Source organism: Mus musculus, chromosome 3 (assembly GCF_000001635.26).
Source record: "Mus musculus strain C57BL/6J chromosome 3, GRCm38.p6 C57BL/6J".
Taxonomy (NCBI): domain Eukaryota; kingdom Metazoa; phylum Chordata; class Mammalia; order Rodentia; family Muridae; genus Mus; species Mus musculus.
In genome coordinates this window covers 31,250,876-31,268,846 of record NC_000069.6, presented here as the reverse complement: position 1 = coordinate 31,268,846, position 17,971 = coordinate 31,250,876, and the positions used below count along the sequence as shown (strand labels likewise).

Sequence of the window (17,971 nt, the reverse complement as noted above, 5' to 3'; positions counted from 1 at the left end):
GTGGGTCCCAGAGGTTTAGTGTCCAGCCAGCTAGCCTACTTGCAAGTTCCAAGTTTCAGTCCAATAAGAGACCTTGTTTAAAACAAAACAAAATAAAAACACGACATGGCTAGCATTTGAGGAGTGGCAGCTGACACTGTCCTCTAGCCTATGGCATGTGTCACTTCCAGGGTGACCTCTGTTCTGCACAGGCTCACTTAACCTTTGAACTAGTAGCCCTTTATTCTTTTCCTTCCAGAAACAGTGTTTGGTACACTCAGAATGATCCAGAATTTGAGATGTTGCCATAAACTAACCCAGCCTATAACAAAACTAGATTTGCCCAAACCTATGTTCATAGAATGGTCCTGCTTTACAACTAAGACAGATAGGAAAACATCAAAATCTGCTTACAGTGTGTGCCAAGGCAAACTTCAAGGGGTCCACGTTTCCATACCCGAAGTCCCCATGACATTGTGTGAAGGTAAAAAAAATCATGGCAAATTCCAGCATTCCTCTCTTATCAAAGAGCAGAAGGCTATCGTGACAACGTTGAAGAACCAAGCACATTTGCAGGAAGCTAACTAAACATGAAACTGAACTAGGTAATAAAATGAGAAAGGGAGTCAGCACATGGCCAACTGGGTGAATGGATGCCCCACTTCCTTAGGCCTGACACAAGAGTAGTGTCACAAAGGGAAAGGAAATACTGTGCCATGCACCTTCCTGAGCAAGGAGCAGGAGGGAATAAAACAGTCTGCATAGGCAGGGGACCTGCCACTATCTGCTGTGTAGTCTCAATGAGTCACCTCACCTCCAAACCCTTGGAACAGCTTTGTCAACATGCCTGACAGGTACTTTTTAGAGAGGATTTTGTTTAGTTAAGGGCAAAGTTTTGGAGAAAATAGAGAAAGGCTGAACTGGTTCTGTTTTATGCAGCGGGAGGAGAGAGGAGATTCATGGAAGTAAGAGAAGCCTAGGAAAAGAGTGGTCCTTTTGCATGTCGAATACAAAGCTCTCCCATGTCCCCATAGAACTCCATGTCCTATCAAAGGAATTTGTAACTGCTACTTTATATAATAAGGGGAGTTTGCAGAGCTGATAAGTCAGAGAGAGAGCTTGAGGTGGGCTGATTGAGTGGCCATGATATACGCACAAGGTCCTTATAAGAAAGGGGCGGAGCTGGCTGTGATGGACCCTGATAGTCATCACTGTGCCTATGAGAATGAAACTGGAGGATTCAGAGCGGTACAGGCTAGCCTGGGCTACTCCTGGGAGCTGGAGATCCAGTTTAATAGAATGACATTTCCTAGGTGTGCTCGGTGCCCTGAATCAGACACTGAGTGAGGAAGAAGGGGAGGGGAAGAGAAGAAGAGAGGAGCAGAAAGACTGGAGAGGAGTTGCTGTGCTGTTGGCTTTGACAGTGGAAGGACCACAAGAAGCACAGGTGACCGCTAAGTGCTCCAAGCTGGAAACTCGAAGGAGACAGACTGCCTGTAGACTCCTGAAGACTCAGAACGGTCAACCGGCAGCCTTGGACTGTTTTAAATCATGGACTACGACTGAGCGTTAAGAGGGAGCTCACAGACTGGGTTCCGTTGGGTTTGTGATAACATTTCTCAGTTTTGTCTCATAGCTTTCTGTAAAGTCTACTCTTCCTTGGTGTCTTAGGAGTCCAGTTGGTGTTTCTGACTTGGTGTGAGGACGTGCTGAGATGGGCATGCAGCCCAAGTAGTATAAACTGGCTTCTGGAGCTCGGTCAGATTGAAGTGACACGTGGGGTGAACAGCTCTCTAACACAAACATGGAGGGTCAGTGGTATTGCGTCCATGTTGAAGGGCCAAAGAAGCTGTGGTCAGATAGCTGGTGATTCTGTCACAAAGAGAAAGAAAAGGGGAAGGGAGGGATGGAGGGAGAGAGGGAGGGAGGGAGGGAGGGAGGGAGGGAGGGAGGGAGGGAGGGAGGGAAGAAGAGGTCTGAAGGAGGGAAAGGGAGGGGAGGGGAGGAGTGGGGCAAGGTGAGGCCAGGTGAGGCAAGGAAAAGGTAGAAGGAGAGGGAATTTGGGGACAAAGAGGAGCCATATGGTGAAGCCACCTAGCAAGAAGCTGGGTGTAAGGAGTAGATCCAGCCACACACACAGCAGTGGGGCTGCTGGGATCAAACACTTACCTTCTTACCCACTCTCCTGATCTCCTGCTGGCTCTCCCTCATATTGATCAATCCAGCCAGACAACAAGGAAGTTTTTGATAGGTTCAGTCCTAACCTGCTTTCCAGCTGTCAGGCCAATGAGAGGGTCCAGAGGACAAACAGAGCCTGTGGCCCTGGAGCCCTTTGTGTAAATCTCTGGTACTCTACATCTTATGGTAATTGATGTGCATCATAACCATTTTTAAGTACATAATAGGACTCCGCTAAACACTTCTGCAACACTATTCTAATATAAATTCCTAAATTCATTACACTAGAATGTAAGATCAAGTGACTTCCTGTGTGGTTTGTCTTTTCTAAAAAGGGTCTTCCAGGGAAATGGGAGAAATTGCTCATTTCTGGATTCCAGCTACCATCTGTACAGTGACTAAACACATGATGTGTAAGCGCTCTAAGCCCCTGGAGCTGGTATCACTGGGAGGGGAAGGTGACATCAGGCTCAGGCTGTGGCAGGGATGTGTGACCCAGCAGAGGTCTGAACCCTGGGGCAGGAGGGAAGGCAGGGGTGGAGAGGGAGAGTGGTATCAGACTGTCAGGCTTCTAAGGAGACTGCAGCCCCTCACTGCCAAAAGGCCAGATCTCTAACCAAGCTTCTCGCTTCTCCTAAAAGATGCCAGGGTTTCTCCTGAAACATTAAGATAACATCTTCCTCCCTAGAGTACTGATGAACAGGGCAGAATGGGAAACCCATAAGTAGAAATATTGTCCCACGACACAAAGATTAGCTGTCCTCAGAAGTACCCAACGCCCAGCCCCACCCTCACCCTTTGAGAATTAGTTACTTCGAGCAGAGGTAGGTTAGCTGAGTTTTGTTTTGTTCTGCTGGGTGTCTATAGGCTTTTAGTTAAAGCTAGCCATTGAAGGAAGTCAGTGTTTACATATTTATGGAATTCCTTGTTGATGCTCAGGAGTGAGCACAGCCCGCTCTCTTTGAGCTTGGAGGTCCTCTACAGACAGGTTTCTGTTAACTCCTGGGATGTAGTTTGTGGGGGTAGAAGGGCAGGAATTTGAAAGAAAAATACAGATGTGGTGACATACACTGCACCTATAATGCCAGGGCTTGGGAGTGAAGACAGTAGGCTATCCTCAGTTTATATGGTGACTTTGAAGCCAACCTGTGCTACCTGAGACCTAATTGTAAAAGTAAGTTAATAAATAAAACAAAGAAAAATCCATTACTGTGCCCCGTGTATAGTCAAAGCTACATCTGTCACATCCTCCTTCAGAAGAACACTGTGACTCTCTCAGAGAATCCATCTCACCCACCAACTTAGAGCTTGGTCACATGACATTTTTAGCTAGAGTGTCATTGAAAATGCCAGAGGAGGCCAGAAGAGGCATATCTCATTTCCACGAAACAGGACATGTCAGGTGCAGATATTTCCTTCAGTCTGACTCTTGGTATAACATGACTTTAGGGCGCAGACTTAGAGTCTAGATTTGTTCAAAACTCACAGTTCTGAATAGATTCCCAGCAGGAGACGAGAGGCAGTGTGCAATCTATTCAAATCTGGAGCTGCTTGTCATCACTGCAGACTTTGATTAATCAATCGGTAACTTTTAGAAACTGAGAAAGAAACTAAAAGGACTGAACAGGAGGCTGAAATGGTACCAGCTCTGCCACAGAGCTGCCACAGCAAGAACTCTTATTATACATTCAATTCCCTTTAAAGGGATTCCAAGAAAAACAAAGTCAGTTGTTTCTGAGATTCTGTGAACAATATGATGTGTACATTGTTAAATAATATGGTAGATGATCAGAAAAACTTTTCATGTAAGTTTGATGAATTAAGCACCTAGCAAAGGTATATTAGGAATATTGATAGAAAATCAGGAACCCCAGCACTGAAGCCAATTGTACATTCAGATGACCCTGTCAGGCACCAACATAGCATAATTTAGGAGGGACTTGTTCATATTCATACTTATGAGTGCACATGTGCATGCATCCATAGGCAAACACACACAAACACACACACACACAGCCAGAGTAATCAAAACTATCTCTCCTATAGTCTAGCAATGCTGGCATACAACTTCAATACCAGTGCGTGGGAAGCAGAGGAGTCAGGGAGATCTCTGTTAGCTTGAGGCCAGCCTAGTCTACGTGAGTTCCAAGCCAGCCAAAGGCTACATAGTGAGACCCTGTCTCAAAAAAAAACAAAACAGATAACAACAACAAAATTCTCCTTACCATTCTCTTGTAGACCAAAAAAAAAAAAAAAAAACATCCACCATAATAAGCTTTGGTGTGCCCAATATGAACATAACTGTCTTAAAGTTGTAACTTATGGGGCTGCTGAGATGGCTCAACAGTAAGAACACTGGGTGCTTTTCCAGAGCTCCTGAGTTCAAATCCCAGCACCCACATATTGACTCATGACCACTTACAAGGGGATTTGATGAAGAGGGGAATGCCCTCTTCTGGCGTGCAGGTGTACATGCAGCAGAGCACTCATACATTATAGGAAGGAAGGAAGAGAAGGAGGGAGGGAGGGAGGAAAGAAGGAAGGCAGAGATAAAATTTAAAAAGAGATACGACTCTGTAAAACAAAAGTTATGATATATGAGGATGTACTTTTGGTCACAGAATATGTTAAGGATGTGTAGTCAAGGGAAAGGTCCAAAAGATGTCATTTGCCTTCTAAAATTTGAAGGTATTTTCAAGAAACAGATTAGCCCTTGTCTTTACAGCTACAGAATGAAATACTGTCAACAATAGAAGACAGTAGAACTTAAGCCTGCTGTACTAGGGCAGCCTTGGTGGGACTAAGCAGACCATAAGAGTCTGATACAGCAACTCTTTATCTGGCCACCCAATGCAATCATAGCAACCAAGAGGCAAGTCTCTCTACAGCTGGGATAAAATCCAAGAACCACAGATGGTGGGAGTGTCAGGGAAAGATAAGCAAACAAAGCAAAGCTCTCAGAATAGAACCTACTACCAAGGTGGCTGACGGAGCCATGTGCCGCAGGTACCAAGGCTAGAAGGGACCATGATTTCAGGGTCAGCATGATAATGCAGGGGGATCTGCCATGTCCTAAGCACCCACCGAAGTGTTTGCATGTTGGGTGGTAAGAGCCAAGGCCATGGGAAGACAAATGGAGATGTTTCTCCATTTTTAGTGGGCATCAGAGCCAGGTGGGTACCTACTGGGACTTCTGGGGTTTTTATGTACTGAAACAAAAGATCGGGCAGAGATGTGTGAGTTACACCAAAAACAAAGACTGATTGATTATTATGAAAGAATTTCCTTCCAAGAGAGGAAGTGGAACAGAACCAATAAGCTAGACACCCCATAGCACCCGGTCCTGTGGGTTGGGCCCTCATAGGTCGCTGTTTACCTGGACTTTACCTATTGTATGTGGATCTTGATGGGGAAGACTCTCCAGTCTTCCTATCTGCCAATGACTTCTTCCATATGGTAATTTTAAATCACATGTAGTGTGGGGGTGGGGTGCATGTGTCACGGCACATGTGTGGAGGTCAGAACTTATGGGGGTCAGTTTTTTCCTACTATCGGGTGAGTCCTGGGGAAGTGGAGTCTTCAGATGTGACAGCCATTTTGTGGCCATCCTGTGACCTCACTCTCCACCTTAATCTCTTGCCATGATGAAGAAACAAACGTTAAGGGGTGAGAAAGCTGGTTTCTGCAGGCGTGACTGCACAAGGCTACTTGAGTCCCTTGAGTAAATAGCATGGTGTGCATCCTGGGAAGCTTCTACAGAAAACATACTGAGTGAGGCCTGGAAGGCAGGCCAAGGGCTCTCAGAGAGCACCCTGGGGAGGGCACGGGAGTGAGGTCTGAGAGGCGACAAAGGGAGCATCAGGAGCCACGGCAGTTGACAGTTGACAATATGCATCATCACCAAAGGCATCGTGCCTTTCTTCTGCTCCTCATCCCAGCTGAGAACTAGGTACCAACATTGTCCTGTTCTAGAGATGTCAGAGCTGGAGGGCAAAGCTGAAATGTGAAGCCTTAGGCTGCACCATTTGTCAGGAGCCAGAACCTCAGCCCCTTGGAGAGTGAGGCTGGAAGGTTAGCCCTAGACCCCGAGATACAGAGGTGCAAGGGGCCTCAGAAGGGGTCTTTAGATCTGTAGGCACTAAGCAGTGCTTACCAAACCAGGCAGCTTTCCATCCCAACTGTAATACCATGTGGCTTGAGGAAATTACTGGAAGTTCTCTGTCTGTAATAGCTATACTAGGCAAGCCACTTGAAGGGGTAGCCTCTGTCACCAGTGATTCCCTGTTACCCAGATGTGCCCCCAACGACTGTCATGAAAGGATTTACATAAACCCTCCCATTTGGGAGAATTGGGTTTTGGCTGTTGACTGTTTTGTTAGTTTACATCTTCTTTCTCTTAGCCACTAAACTTACCTATAACCTCTTTATCAAGTAAACTTCGAATCCATAATCGTTTTTGTCCTGAAACAAACCTGCTTTTCCCATCATCTAACTTGGAGCCACAAACAGGCAAACACAGGAGGAAAACCAGAATGACTCCTCCCCAGGCGCGGCACGCCTTAGTTATAGCTGTGAAGTATTTTGAGAACAGTAATTCAAGCGCTAGAGAAAGCACAACATGCCTTTATTGCTCATCTTGGAAGGACCACAGCAGGGAAGCTTCAAAAAAAAAACAACAACAACAACTCTCTCTGATTAGCATAATCTGTGCTTAATGAATATGGATATTCAATAGTCACCTAAAAGCTCGCTTCCTTTTGTACATTTTGTTCTCTCCTACCAAGAAAGGAAATATCCCTAAACCCCTGTTTGTAACAAGCAAGCATGAGCTCAGAGCAATTGCCTGAAGGGAATTAAGCCAGGAAGAAATTCTTGCCACCTTTGTTCTAGTTAATTATCCACATTTTCGTTACAATTTCTTGTAACCAAGAGTATGGCATGCAAATAGAGGCTGTTGCCTCCCTGATGAGCCAGGTCTGTTTGTCTAATGTTCTTTTGATGGTGTCTGATACAGGGCTGACAAGACGATTGTACTTTGCCTACCAGTATCTCGCTGTAGCAGCTGTATCCCACTCACTCTACACTGTGTAAAGTCCTTCACACACTTTATACACCATAGCCTTTACACTTCTGTCCAGCCCACTACTAACAAAAGGACTGATAATTCTCCAATGAAATGTAGTATGCTGACTGGACAGCCACCAAGGTAACGGTGACAGCATTGGCACGGCTTAGAAAGTCCCTTTCTAGAGCAGCATCGACAGAGTTTCTCAACCTATGGGTCTCGACCTTTTCAGGGTCAACCCTTTCACAGATGTCATTGAAGGCCATCAGAAAACACAGCTCTTTCTATTACTGCTCATAACCGTAGCAAAAATTCCAGTTATGAAGCAGCAGCAAAAATAATTTTATGATGGGGGGGGGGGGTCACCACAACATGAGGAACTGTATTAAAGGGTCACAGCAGTAGGAAGGTTGAGAAAGAAGAGTTTATTCACTTCAAGGCAGAAGCAAGCAGAGCAGTATTATAGTACTCCCTACAGCCTGGGGAAAGGGGGCGTGGGAGGAGTACTTTTGTAATTAGGGAAAGTTTCCTTGTTTGCAATTGCTTGGCGTGTACTTCACACTATTGGAAGGAAAACAGTCTGAATTGGGGGACTACAGTTCTGGAAGCATAGTGACAGCCACCACACATGTCATTTCCACTGTGCAATCTCTGCCATGCAAGTAAGGGCCATATAAATCAGAGTTGTGCAAATGAGGGTAATCCTGGCTAGTTAAAGTTCAGGCCTGCTCAAAGCATGAGGTCACCTCTCAGTCACCTGACCCCGGGCTGCTGCTCTGTGGTGTTAGGTTACAGCAGGATAAGTCACTGCCTCGGCTATGCCTGTGAAACAAAGAGGGACTTGTTCCACCTCTGGGTCTCTTATTAATGGCCTTCCCTCCTTGCTAAACTTTTCATAGCTGCTGCAGTGGACGGGTAGAGAAGCCACGATCTCACGGTGCTCACTGAATGAGGTCATCCAGTGGCCCCACACTGCCTTTACAGACAATCCCATACTGCAGGTCTTTCACCAGACTGGTTCCCGTGCATTTTCATCAGGTTATGTCAGGTACCAGGCCCTGGCCCTGCAAGAGGATATGGAAGTAGTGTATAAACTGACCACATGAATACTCAAAAGTTTCATTAAGAGGAAGGTTTTTGTTGTATGATGGAGAGTCCAACAAGAGGCATCTGGGAGGGTCCAGAACACAGAGAGAAAGTTGTAAACCGAGCATGGTCAGCAGACTAGACATGGCTATGGGGGTAGGAGGAGAGCAGAGAAAGAGAAAGTCAAAAAAGAAGAGCAGGAATAGTGAACAGAGAAGAGAACACAGCTGAAATAGGGGAGTTATAAGGAGAAATGAGTAGCTGGGGGCAGGGTAGAGCCCATGAGCCTAAGATGGTCAGAGTAGGGAGCAGGATGAGAAGACCACAGATGCCAGCATGGGCTCTGAGATGTATAACGTGTGCTCGTGTGACTGAGGGAATCCTGGAGGCCAGCATGAGCTTTGATAACACTAGTAGGCACCACAGACAGGCATTGGTCCCTCCTGCCAGTCAGCAGGAAATGGCTTCTTTGGTTGAGGTGAACTGGCTTCACAAGTTCCTGAGGAATGCTGGCTTGTGTCCAGAACTTGGACCTGACAGAGAAGGAGCACAATACAGACACCAGACTCCAGGAGTAAATTAAACCGGAAGGGATGTCACCCCAGTCCTGTGAACTAAGCTAGCACATTTCACCTGACTCCTAATTAGCCGATGCCTGCAAAGCCTTCAGGAAGAGATAAGCACAACATTAAGTGCTAAGTAGTATTAATTAATAATGTTAGCAGGCTGGGTGTCATGACACAGCTGCGGTCACAGCACTCAGGACAAGGTTGCAGGGGAACTGCCAACCTCAACACCAGCCACACTACCTAGCAACACCCTGATTGAAAACGAGTAACACTTGTGGGTTACGTCAGCAGGAACTTTGTGTAAATAGACTAGGCTCACCAGTGCAGTGCTCTGAATCAATGTTTCACAGACTTCAAAGTTTCTTTCCAGAATCTTATAAAGTTCTGAATTCAAGAAAGTGGCCTCAAGAAATGCACAGTGGGCGGGGCTCTCCTACATATCTATATCAAACATCAATGAAGAAAATGCCCACAGACCCGCCTATTATAAGCTAATCTTTTAAGTATAAATTGTATTTACAATTTTTATTTTAATATTATTTATTTATTTTATTTATATGAGTACATTATCACTGTCCTCAGACACACCAGAAGAGGGCATCAGATCCCATTACAGATGGCTGTGAGCCACCATGTGGTTGCTGGGAATTGAACTCGGGACCTCTGGAAGAGCAGTCAGTGCTCTTAACTGCTGAGTCATCTCTCCAGCCACAAGCTACTCTAATGGGGGCATTTTCTCAATTAAAGTGGCCTCTTTCCAGATGGCCCAATTTGTGTCAAGATGGCCAAAACAGCTAACATATTGAGTGAACACTCGATGAAGTTATGCTCATTCTCAACTGCCAGCTCCTAGAAAGGGGCTGCATGGGAGCGTGGTGAAGCCATGAGCAACATGTGTGGGAACCTCTTCCAGAGATGTGTGACACCATCCTGGGTATTTCCACTGTTAGCCATTCCCCCGCCCCAAATGTCAGTAGAAGTCTTTACCATATAACCCTCCAAAGCACACAAAACATTTTCTGTTTTATTTGAAAGCCAAATTTAAAGCAGCCCCATGTGTGGCATGCTCATGGCCCCTCTTAAGAAGCTTAGATCTAATTTTACATTCTATTGTTTTTTAAAAGCCTGGCATCACAGATCAAATCTTGCCCGCCCCAAGCAAGAAGTGGGTAGGAGTTGAGGCAGCTGACTGCTTCCTTTGACCCAGTTATTGTCCTCAGCTCCTTATATGCCTGCTCTGACCTACATTAAGCAGATGACTTTGCTACTGGACTTGTAGAGGCAGAGCCTAGCTCCTGGCAGCCCTAATGAAGTAGATTCATCCACCTGTCCTCCATAGGTCTGGTGGATTGAATGAGAAATGTCCCTCATAGAGAGGCTCATGTATTTGAGCATTTGATTCCCAGCTAGTGGTGCTATGTGGGAAGATCATGGAACTTGTAGGAGGCGGAGCCTTGTTGGAGGGAGTACATCAATAGGCTCTGAGATGTTATAACCTCGCCCTGCTTCCTGTCAGGTGATTCCATCAGCTTCCTGTCTGTGGCTGAAAGCATAATCAACCAGTTTCCTGCTGCCATGCTTTCTTTGCCCGATGCCAAACCTCCCCACCATGATGGATTCTCCCCTCTGGAACCAAAAGCCAAAGAAAACCCTCTCTTCCATAGAAGGCCTTTTTACCTGCTCTTGAACTTTAAGACTGAATAGAGCATGGAGAGAGCAGACAGCTTACACTCAGTGCTAGAATAAGCCCGGCTCTGAGATGACTGTAAGACACAGGGCAAGCTTCCGGCGGTCATATAGGACTGGAAGGGAACTGGGAAGGGAGAACACATGTTGTAGACACAAAGGACAGTCTCTTTCCTGTTCGTGGTGGCATGCCAAATGTGTCTCCAAGTCACGGTTTGTTCCCACAGTTCTTATCTTCTTTCTTGTGTTTCTCTTGCAGACGTTTGTGCCCAAGACCAGGCTGCTGTGTCTTCCACTGGGCCTTTCATGAAAGGACAAGCACTAATTGCTCCATGAGTTCCAGGATCATCCACTAAGGCTCCCATAGGCCTTTCTATCTATCAGCAAACCTTCACTGCAACCCTACTGTTAAAGATGAGTGGCTTTCTGGCCTCACTGGACCCGAGGCGGGTACAGTGGGGAGCCGCCTGGTATGCAATGCACTCTCGGATCCTGCGCACCAAACCAGTGGAGTCCATGCTGGAGGGAACTGGGACCACCTCGGCGCATGGTACCAAGCTAGCCCAGGTTCTCACCACTGTAGACCTCATCTCTCTTGGAGTCGGCAGCTGTGTGGGCACTGGCATGTATGTGGTGTCTGGCCTGGTGGCCAAGGAGATGGCAGGGCCTGGGGTCATCGTGTCCTTCATCATTGCTGCTGTTGCATCTATATTATCAGGTATGTGTCCAGGGAAGGGGGTCTCACAGCAAGGTTATTCACTGCCCTAAGTGCTCGCCCCACTCTTGTAGAGTATTTATTGCTATTTTATTTATATTTTTATGTTATTTATTTATCTATATTTATTTATATTTTTATTTATTGTACCTGAGGACAATTTGTGCAATTCAATTCTGTCCTGTCACCATGGTTCTAGGGAACCCATGTTGACAGTATGATTGACAGACACCCTTCCCTCTACACCATCTCCCCAGCCCTTTTTAGAATAGTAAGTATTGAGCTGTACCTGAGGTAAGTGAAATAGCTTGTCTGCTTTTTTCATCTCCAGCACTAGGTAGATAGGAGACTAGGTTTTGACCTAGTTACCCACCCTTCTGATCTCTCAGCTTCTTACTCTCTGTTGTGCTCTAGTTACTCTGTAACATGTAGTTTAAAAAAAACAAAAACAAAAACAAAATGCTAAATCTGGCTAGTCACCAGCATTGCTGGTCTCTCCCACCCCCGTAGCCAGTCCCAAGCGGCTGTCTTGCCCTGGTTCCCTCTGCCAGCCTGCTGCCAAGCCTTTCCAGTCAAAAACCCCTGCTCCCAAGCTAGCTCTCTCATCTCTGCTTGCTAAGCTGACCAAACAGTTGAAATGCCTGGAGCCACCGCTAGCACTTCCCAGGCTATCCACCCCTGTGGCTGGACTGCAGAAAGCCAGCTACTGCTAGATCAGATCCCCTTAGCCCCGTGAAATGATAACATTAAAGACTTACAATATACCAGCCAGATTTAGAAGGATAAATCTCCTACCCCAAAATGCCTGTGCAAAGAACACAAAACTCAATTGATATAAATACAAGCCTCACACCTAGATTGGGCAAACGTACCCTACACTGCTCTATCACCCATCTGTGAAATCCCTAGCTACTTGTGGCTCTTTCGAGCCACGTGGTTCTGGTTCATCTCCATCTCCTTCTCCTTCCATCTTCTCTCTCTCTGCCTCTGTCTCGTCTGACCCGTCTCTTCCTATTCTGCCTGGAAGATCCCACCTCCATATCCCAGTGATTAGCTTCCTGTCGTCTTTATCAGCCAATCAAATAACTAGGGGAAATTCCCCTATGTTACTATGTTTCAGTTTGAACTCTCCCTTTCCCTGGAAGATGGGGAGAAACAGAACACACAACTAGTGTAGAATAGTAGTAAAGGCTGTTCAGCAAGTCAACTGCTCTGACATCACTGGGATTTGATGAGCCTCAAGATGGCAATGGGAAACAAGGAAAGGAAGCCAAGCACAGAGATTGAGTGATGTTGTAGAGATAAAAGCTTGCCTGCCTCAGCAGCCTCAGGGAACCCATCACCTACAGGGAGCTCAGCAGCCACTGCTCTCCAGACCCAGGGTCAAACAACCCTTTCAAAAGCAGGATGCCGAGACCTACATGTTGATGATTTGTGGCATTGCCTTCCTTCCTTCCTTTCCTTCTTTTTCTCTAGAGCTGTGGGCCACAGTATCTTCCCAGAGTGCCAGAGTTAGGTCAACAGAAAACAAGAAGGGAAGGAGGGAGGGGGGAGGGAGGGAGAGAGGGAGGGAGGGAGGGAGGGAAGAAAAAAGAAAAGAGAGAGAGGAGGGGAAGGGAGGGAAGAGAGAGGGATTGTTCTAATATAGGACAGGCGTTTAGTGACTTGTGCTCAGCATCACAAGAAAAGCCCTAAGTACCATTCTTCCCTATTAAATATTAATATTTATTCTTCATCCATGAAGGAACAAGGTAAACTACAAACTCACAAGTATACTGGCTCTTATCTGACTGTTTTCATTTAGTAAGAAAAGATCTACTGGGACCCATCCTTGCCATCAGCTCTTCATATTCCCCTGACCTGGAATCACCCTTTCTTCTGCATGAAAACTCTAATAAACTGGTTTATGCAGACTAAAGGACTTCTGTCCCTTTAAATTGAAATAAATTTTTCACATGAACAAATTATCTGACTAATTGAAACTAGAAAGGTGATTGCAATTCTTCCCAAGTTTTATTAACAGAAATTACTCATCACAGACTTATAGTTCTAAAAGGGTTATCATTATAGACCTGACTAGAGATGGTCAAAGAGACAGCATCTTGCTAGGGGGGTATCCTAGTTTATGATGCTGTAGTAGAATACCTTAACCAGAAGTGACTCAAGATAGAAGTGAGTTTATCTCAGTTCACAGTCCAGCACTGTGGGTTAAGTCACAGTGACAGAAGCGTGAAACAGCTGACCACAGACAGGCAGGAACAGGGAAAGGCTGAGGCACTGATGACCACTTGCCTGCTTGGTAGTGTTCAGCTGGGTTGGTCTTCTCTAGTCTTCAATAATTCAGGACCCTCTCTCAAGGAGATGCTGTACAGCCACTGTGGGCTGGGTCTTTTCACATCAAATAATTTAATAAAGTCAATCTCCCATGGACACGCGCACAAACCAACCCAATGTAGACAATCTCTCATTAAGACTCTTCCCAGGTGATATGGGGGCATCAGACAGACACCTAAGGTGCCTCCCAGTTAATGAGTACTGTACAGTTTTCCCAGACCCCATTCTAGTTGGCTACAGTCCCCAGGCTGAGGTGATTGCTGTATGCAAAATAATCCTTCACTGGAAGCCATTGCATCCTGGGAGCACTGAGCCCGGCCTCGGTGCTCACAACACTATAGAACATCTACTTCTCCATTGCTGACTCAAAGAGCTCAGAGTTCGCCCAGCCAGTATTATGTTGGAGGCAGTTTGCACCAGTGTTTGCCGCACTGGGAGGCCACACCTCTTTCCAACTTTACAGTGACACCAAATTGTAGACCTGAGGCGGGACTTGTGTTTCCACTGTTGTTGTTTGCCTTGGAGTTGGTTGTTAAGCATTCCCAGCCTACTCCTGGCTCGGCTCCACTATAACTGCCACCCAGCAGCTTGTCCTCACCACTGCACCAGGCTCCAGAAGACAAACGCCTGCCTCTCCCCCTCTCTCCAGATGGTCCCAGCCATAGCACCTCTCCTCGCTCAGTGACTGACTCATCCCCCTGCTGGGTCCAGCCACGATCCTTCAGAGCCTCAGCCAGAGCCCAAACCAAAATAGCTTGTGCCGATATTATCATATTTACAGTGGTCTCTCCAGCCAAGTTGGCATGGATCTGCTCTTTCTCTTTGGTCACAAATGTCCCCTCCCTGATGGTCATCCCCCCCCCCCCATCCCCATGTCACTTAGAGTTTAACCAACCTTTCCCTTCTCCACACCACAATAGACCAGTTCCTTTCCATTCCCACCCTTGTTAACATTTGTCTCTCCTCCTCTCTTGGCTATAATTAAAAGCCTACTCAGCACCAGGAAGCCCAGTCTCTACCTTGTATGTTTATCTCCAGCAATAGGTACTGCTGGGTGATAAGTATGGAGTACAGAGGATGTTGGCACAACCGAATTCACCTTGTCCCAAGCAGAGAGAAAAGAACAATGAGATGAAGGGCGCTTGCGCAGGAGAACCGAGATGACCTGTCTAGGAGAAATGTCACAGCCACGCCCACTGTTTTGCATGCTAACAAAAATTAGTAACGATAAGTGAAAACGGAAAAGTGGTAAGATCAGTGGACACTGCAGATTTCAATGAAATCGGGGAAATACTGGATTAAAAATAGTAACAAAGTGCAGTTAAAGGCAGGAGGTGACGTCAAAGAGGCACTATGTGTGAAATCTGAAGTGGTATGTAACCAGTAAGACTGAGTTTGGACGTGGAACCTGGTTAAACTGCTAACTAGCTGGGAGACTTAAGGCAAACACTGTAACTTCTCTGAGTCTTAGTTTCCCCATTGTGGAAGTAAAAATATCTTCTTTGTTGCTGTGAGATCTAAAAGAGATATCTACCAAGTACCGATACAATGCCCAGCACACAGCACTAAATAAATTGTTTTGTGTCAAGCTCTATTGTAGGCACCTGCTGTAATATATAGTATTTCTATTATTCTATTTTCATTTTTTAACTAAATGCCAGAATCTAGCTAATGTATAAAGAAAAGGAAATGGTTATTTTACAGTTTGGGGTTGGGTGGTTCAAGGACACAACACAGGCTACATGAAACCTTGTCTCAATTTTTTTCTATATATTCTAGATAGAAATGTTTCATTACATGTGTGGTTTTGTTTAGACAGAGTCTTACTATATAGCCTTGACAGTTCTGGAACTCATGATGCAGACTAGGCTGGCCTTGAACTCATAGAGCTACCTGCCTTTGCATCCCAAAGTGTTGTGATTCAAAGTGCAAGCAGTCCTCACACCTGACTTTACATGTGTAGCTTTGTAAATGTTTTCTCCTAGTTTGTGGCTCCTTCTTTAATTTCTGTCTATTTATATTTTAAAGTACTGATGTCCAAAGTATATGTCCTGCAATTCCAACTCAGCTGGGGCTGGGTGGGGAGCCCTGGGATCCCCTAAGAGCATCTAACACACAGCTAGACTTGGAAACTTCCATGTAGAAGGAGGCGCTATCTGCCACAGCTAGGACCCACATGGAGAGGAAGCTTGCTAACAGGAGTCTCTCATATAGCAGGCAGACTCTCTTCTAGGGAAATTTTTTTGGTCATGTAGCTCTGTTCCCCATTCTACATAATCCTTCATGAAACATGAAACAAAAACGGGACTCTGAAGCTACTTTCTCTCCAACTGAACATGACCCACAGGTCCACTGACTTCCCCAGATCCTTTACCCAGCTCCACTCTGACGTGGTCACTGCCCTCTGGCCTGTTCCAGGTGGTGGACTATTTATCGGAGGAAACAGCTTGTGCCTAACCTCTCACTTTTGTCCAATGGCCCTATCTGCTCTTTGATAACTCCACAGGCCCTGTGTCCTGCCAGGCCTGCAAAGCCCCTTTAATAGTATGTTTTGATAAAGAGCATCATTTTTTTCATCCTGGTTTTTTACCTACAGCTCTGTGGAGAGTGGGTGGAGGCAGGATGGCTTGTGTAGCTGCTCTAATTTACTTGGCTGCAGATGAATCAAAGCCAAATGATTGTGCCCACAACTTCTGGCCATTCAAAGTCCCAAGAGACACACATGAGCCCGAGGAGGGGAAAAGCATCCATTGTGGCACGGTTTTCCCCGGGTTTATGTATAGTTTCTTTTTAGTATAATTAAAACTGAACTCGTGGGACTGGGGAGACAGCTCAGGCGATCAATCCCTAACACATGCCAAGTTGAGGTTAGATGTCACTCTGTTGGCCTGGAGAAGTTCAATGACACAAGCAGATACATATTTCAGTCCCACAGTGGAGACACGATGAAGGTAAAAAAACCAGATGTGCCAGGTGAGACATGAGAGACTATGGAGCTCAGCGCTCTGAGCTCTGACAGTGAAAGCCAAAATGAAGCTTAGAATAGAGAGGGTTTGGATGGGTCAAGGACCATGAGCAAGAGGAGGACACACTCCATCTGCCCATGAGAAGGCAGGTAATGGATGAGTGTTCTGAAATAGCATGAGAATTATGGATTTGGCAACATAGTTCTGATAGCAGAAAGTGAGGATCCAGATAGAAATCCAGCATGGAGGACCACACATAGCCCATGTGAGAGCCATGTGGATACACAGGATGCTCACATGTGGACACGGCATCCTTCCATTCTCACCTACCCACTGTGGGAGGCTGGCTCCGATCAGAGCCGCAGTCAGAAAGAACTTCCTCCTACAAGTGGCAAGGCTCTTTAGTAAGAACCAGAACTGAGACTGGAAACTGTAAGACCCAAAGTTCTGTCTTTTCAGGAGGCCACCTTTGGACCATGGAAGCCAGAAACCTTCTCACTGGAAATGGATTGATTATTTCATGCCAGTTCTCTGATCATTAAAAAAAAAGATAATTAAAAACCAATCTCAGGCCATCAAGATGGCTCAGTAGGTAGACACCTGCCACCACTAAGCTTGATGACCTGAGATTCATTCTTGGGACCCACATGGCAGAATGAGAGAACCAACTCCAACGAGTTGTCCTCTGATATCCGTACAGCACCATGGCACACTCATGTGCCAAGAGAGACAGACAGACAGAGAGACAGACGGGTACCGAGTATATTCTTTTTAGCATGTTAGCATATGGCTTAGCAATAGACCCGGGCATCCATGTCTGACCTGTAGCACACAAGCCATGTGTGGCTGAGTGTAATAATGAATGTGTTCCAGCACAAGACAATAAACATGAGCTGGTTTTGCAATTCTTTTGTAACTCAATGATACAGTTCTTAAGCATAAACTTCGTACATGACAGCATTGTGATACAATGTCAAAGGTTGGACATACCTACATAACGGTGTGTAGTGTATGCCTCCTCTCAGCCTGAAGAGTTTCAGCTCTTCCGACCTGTCCTCAGGTGCACCTGTAGTGGTGGGGGGAGGGGACACGAGGGAGCATAGTGAGCCCTAATTGAATGTCTGTCTTTCCAACCTTGCTGCCCTGCTCCAGAAGCCATTCTTTCCCAGAGTTCTGACATGTCTCCTAGTAACCACAGGCCACATGGCTTCATAAACATATACAAATTCTAAATGAGTTCTAATTTCATTTTTTGCTACAACAAACCATTTTGCCCCTCCAGGGAAAAACGGACTGGGGGTGAACCAGGAGGACTGGTGCTCGGTGACCCCCTTCTCTGTTTCTCTTTACCGCACTCGGATGGGGAAAGTATACTTTTAAGAGAGCGGTAAGG

The 17,971-nt window shown here is 45.9% G+C and overlaps 1 protein-coding gene across 3 annotated transcripts in view; it reads left to right on the top strand.

Annotated features, from left to right (window-relative positions):
* Positions 1-17,971, top strand: part of Slc7a14 (solute carrier family 7 (cationic amino acid transporter, y+ system), member 14) — a 107,714-nt gene that overhangs the window by 41,721 nt on the left and 48,022 nt on the right. For all 3 annotated transcript variants that reach the window (NM_172861.3, XM_006535472.4, XM_030252613.1), the window contains exon 2: positions 10,823-11,281. In NM_172861.3, the coding sequence (NP_766449.1) occupies positions 10,978-11,281 (304 nt within the window). In that variant the 5' untranslated portion in view covers positions 10,823-10,977. The remainder of the gene's footprint in view (positions 1-10,822; positions 11,282-17,971) is intronic.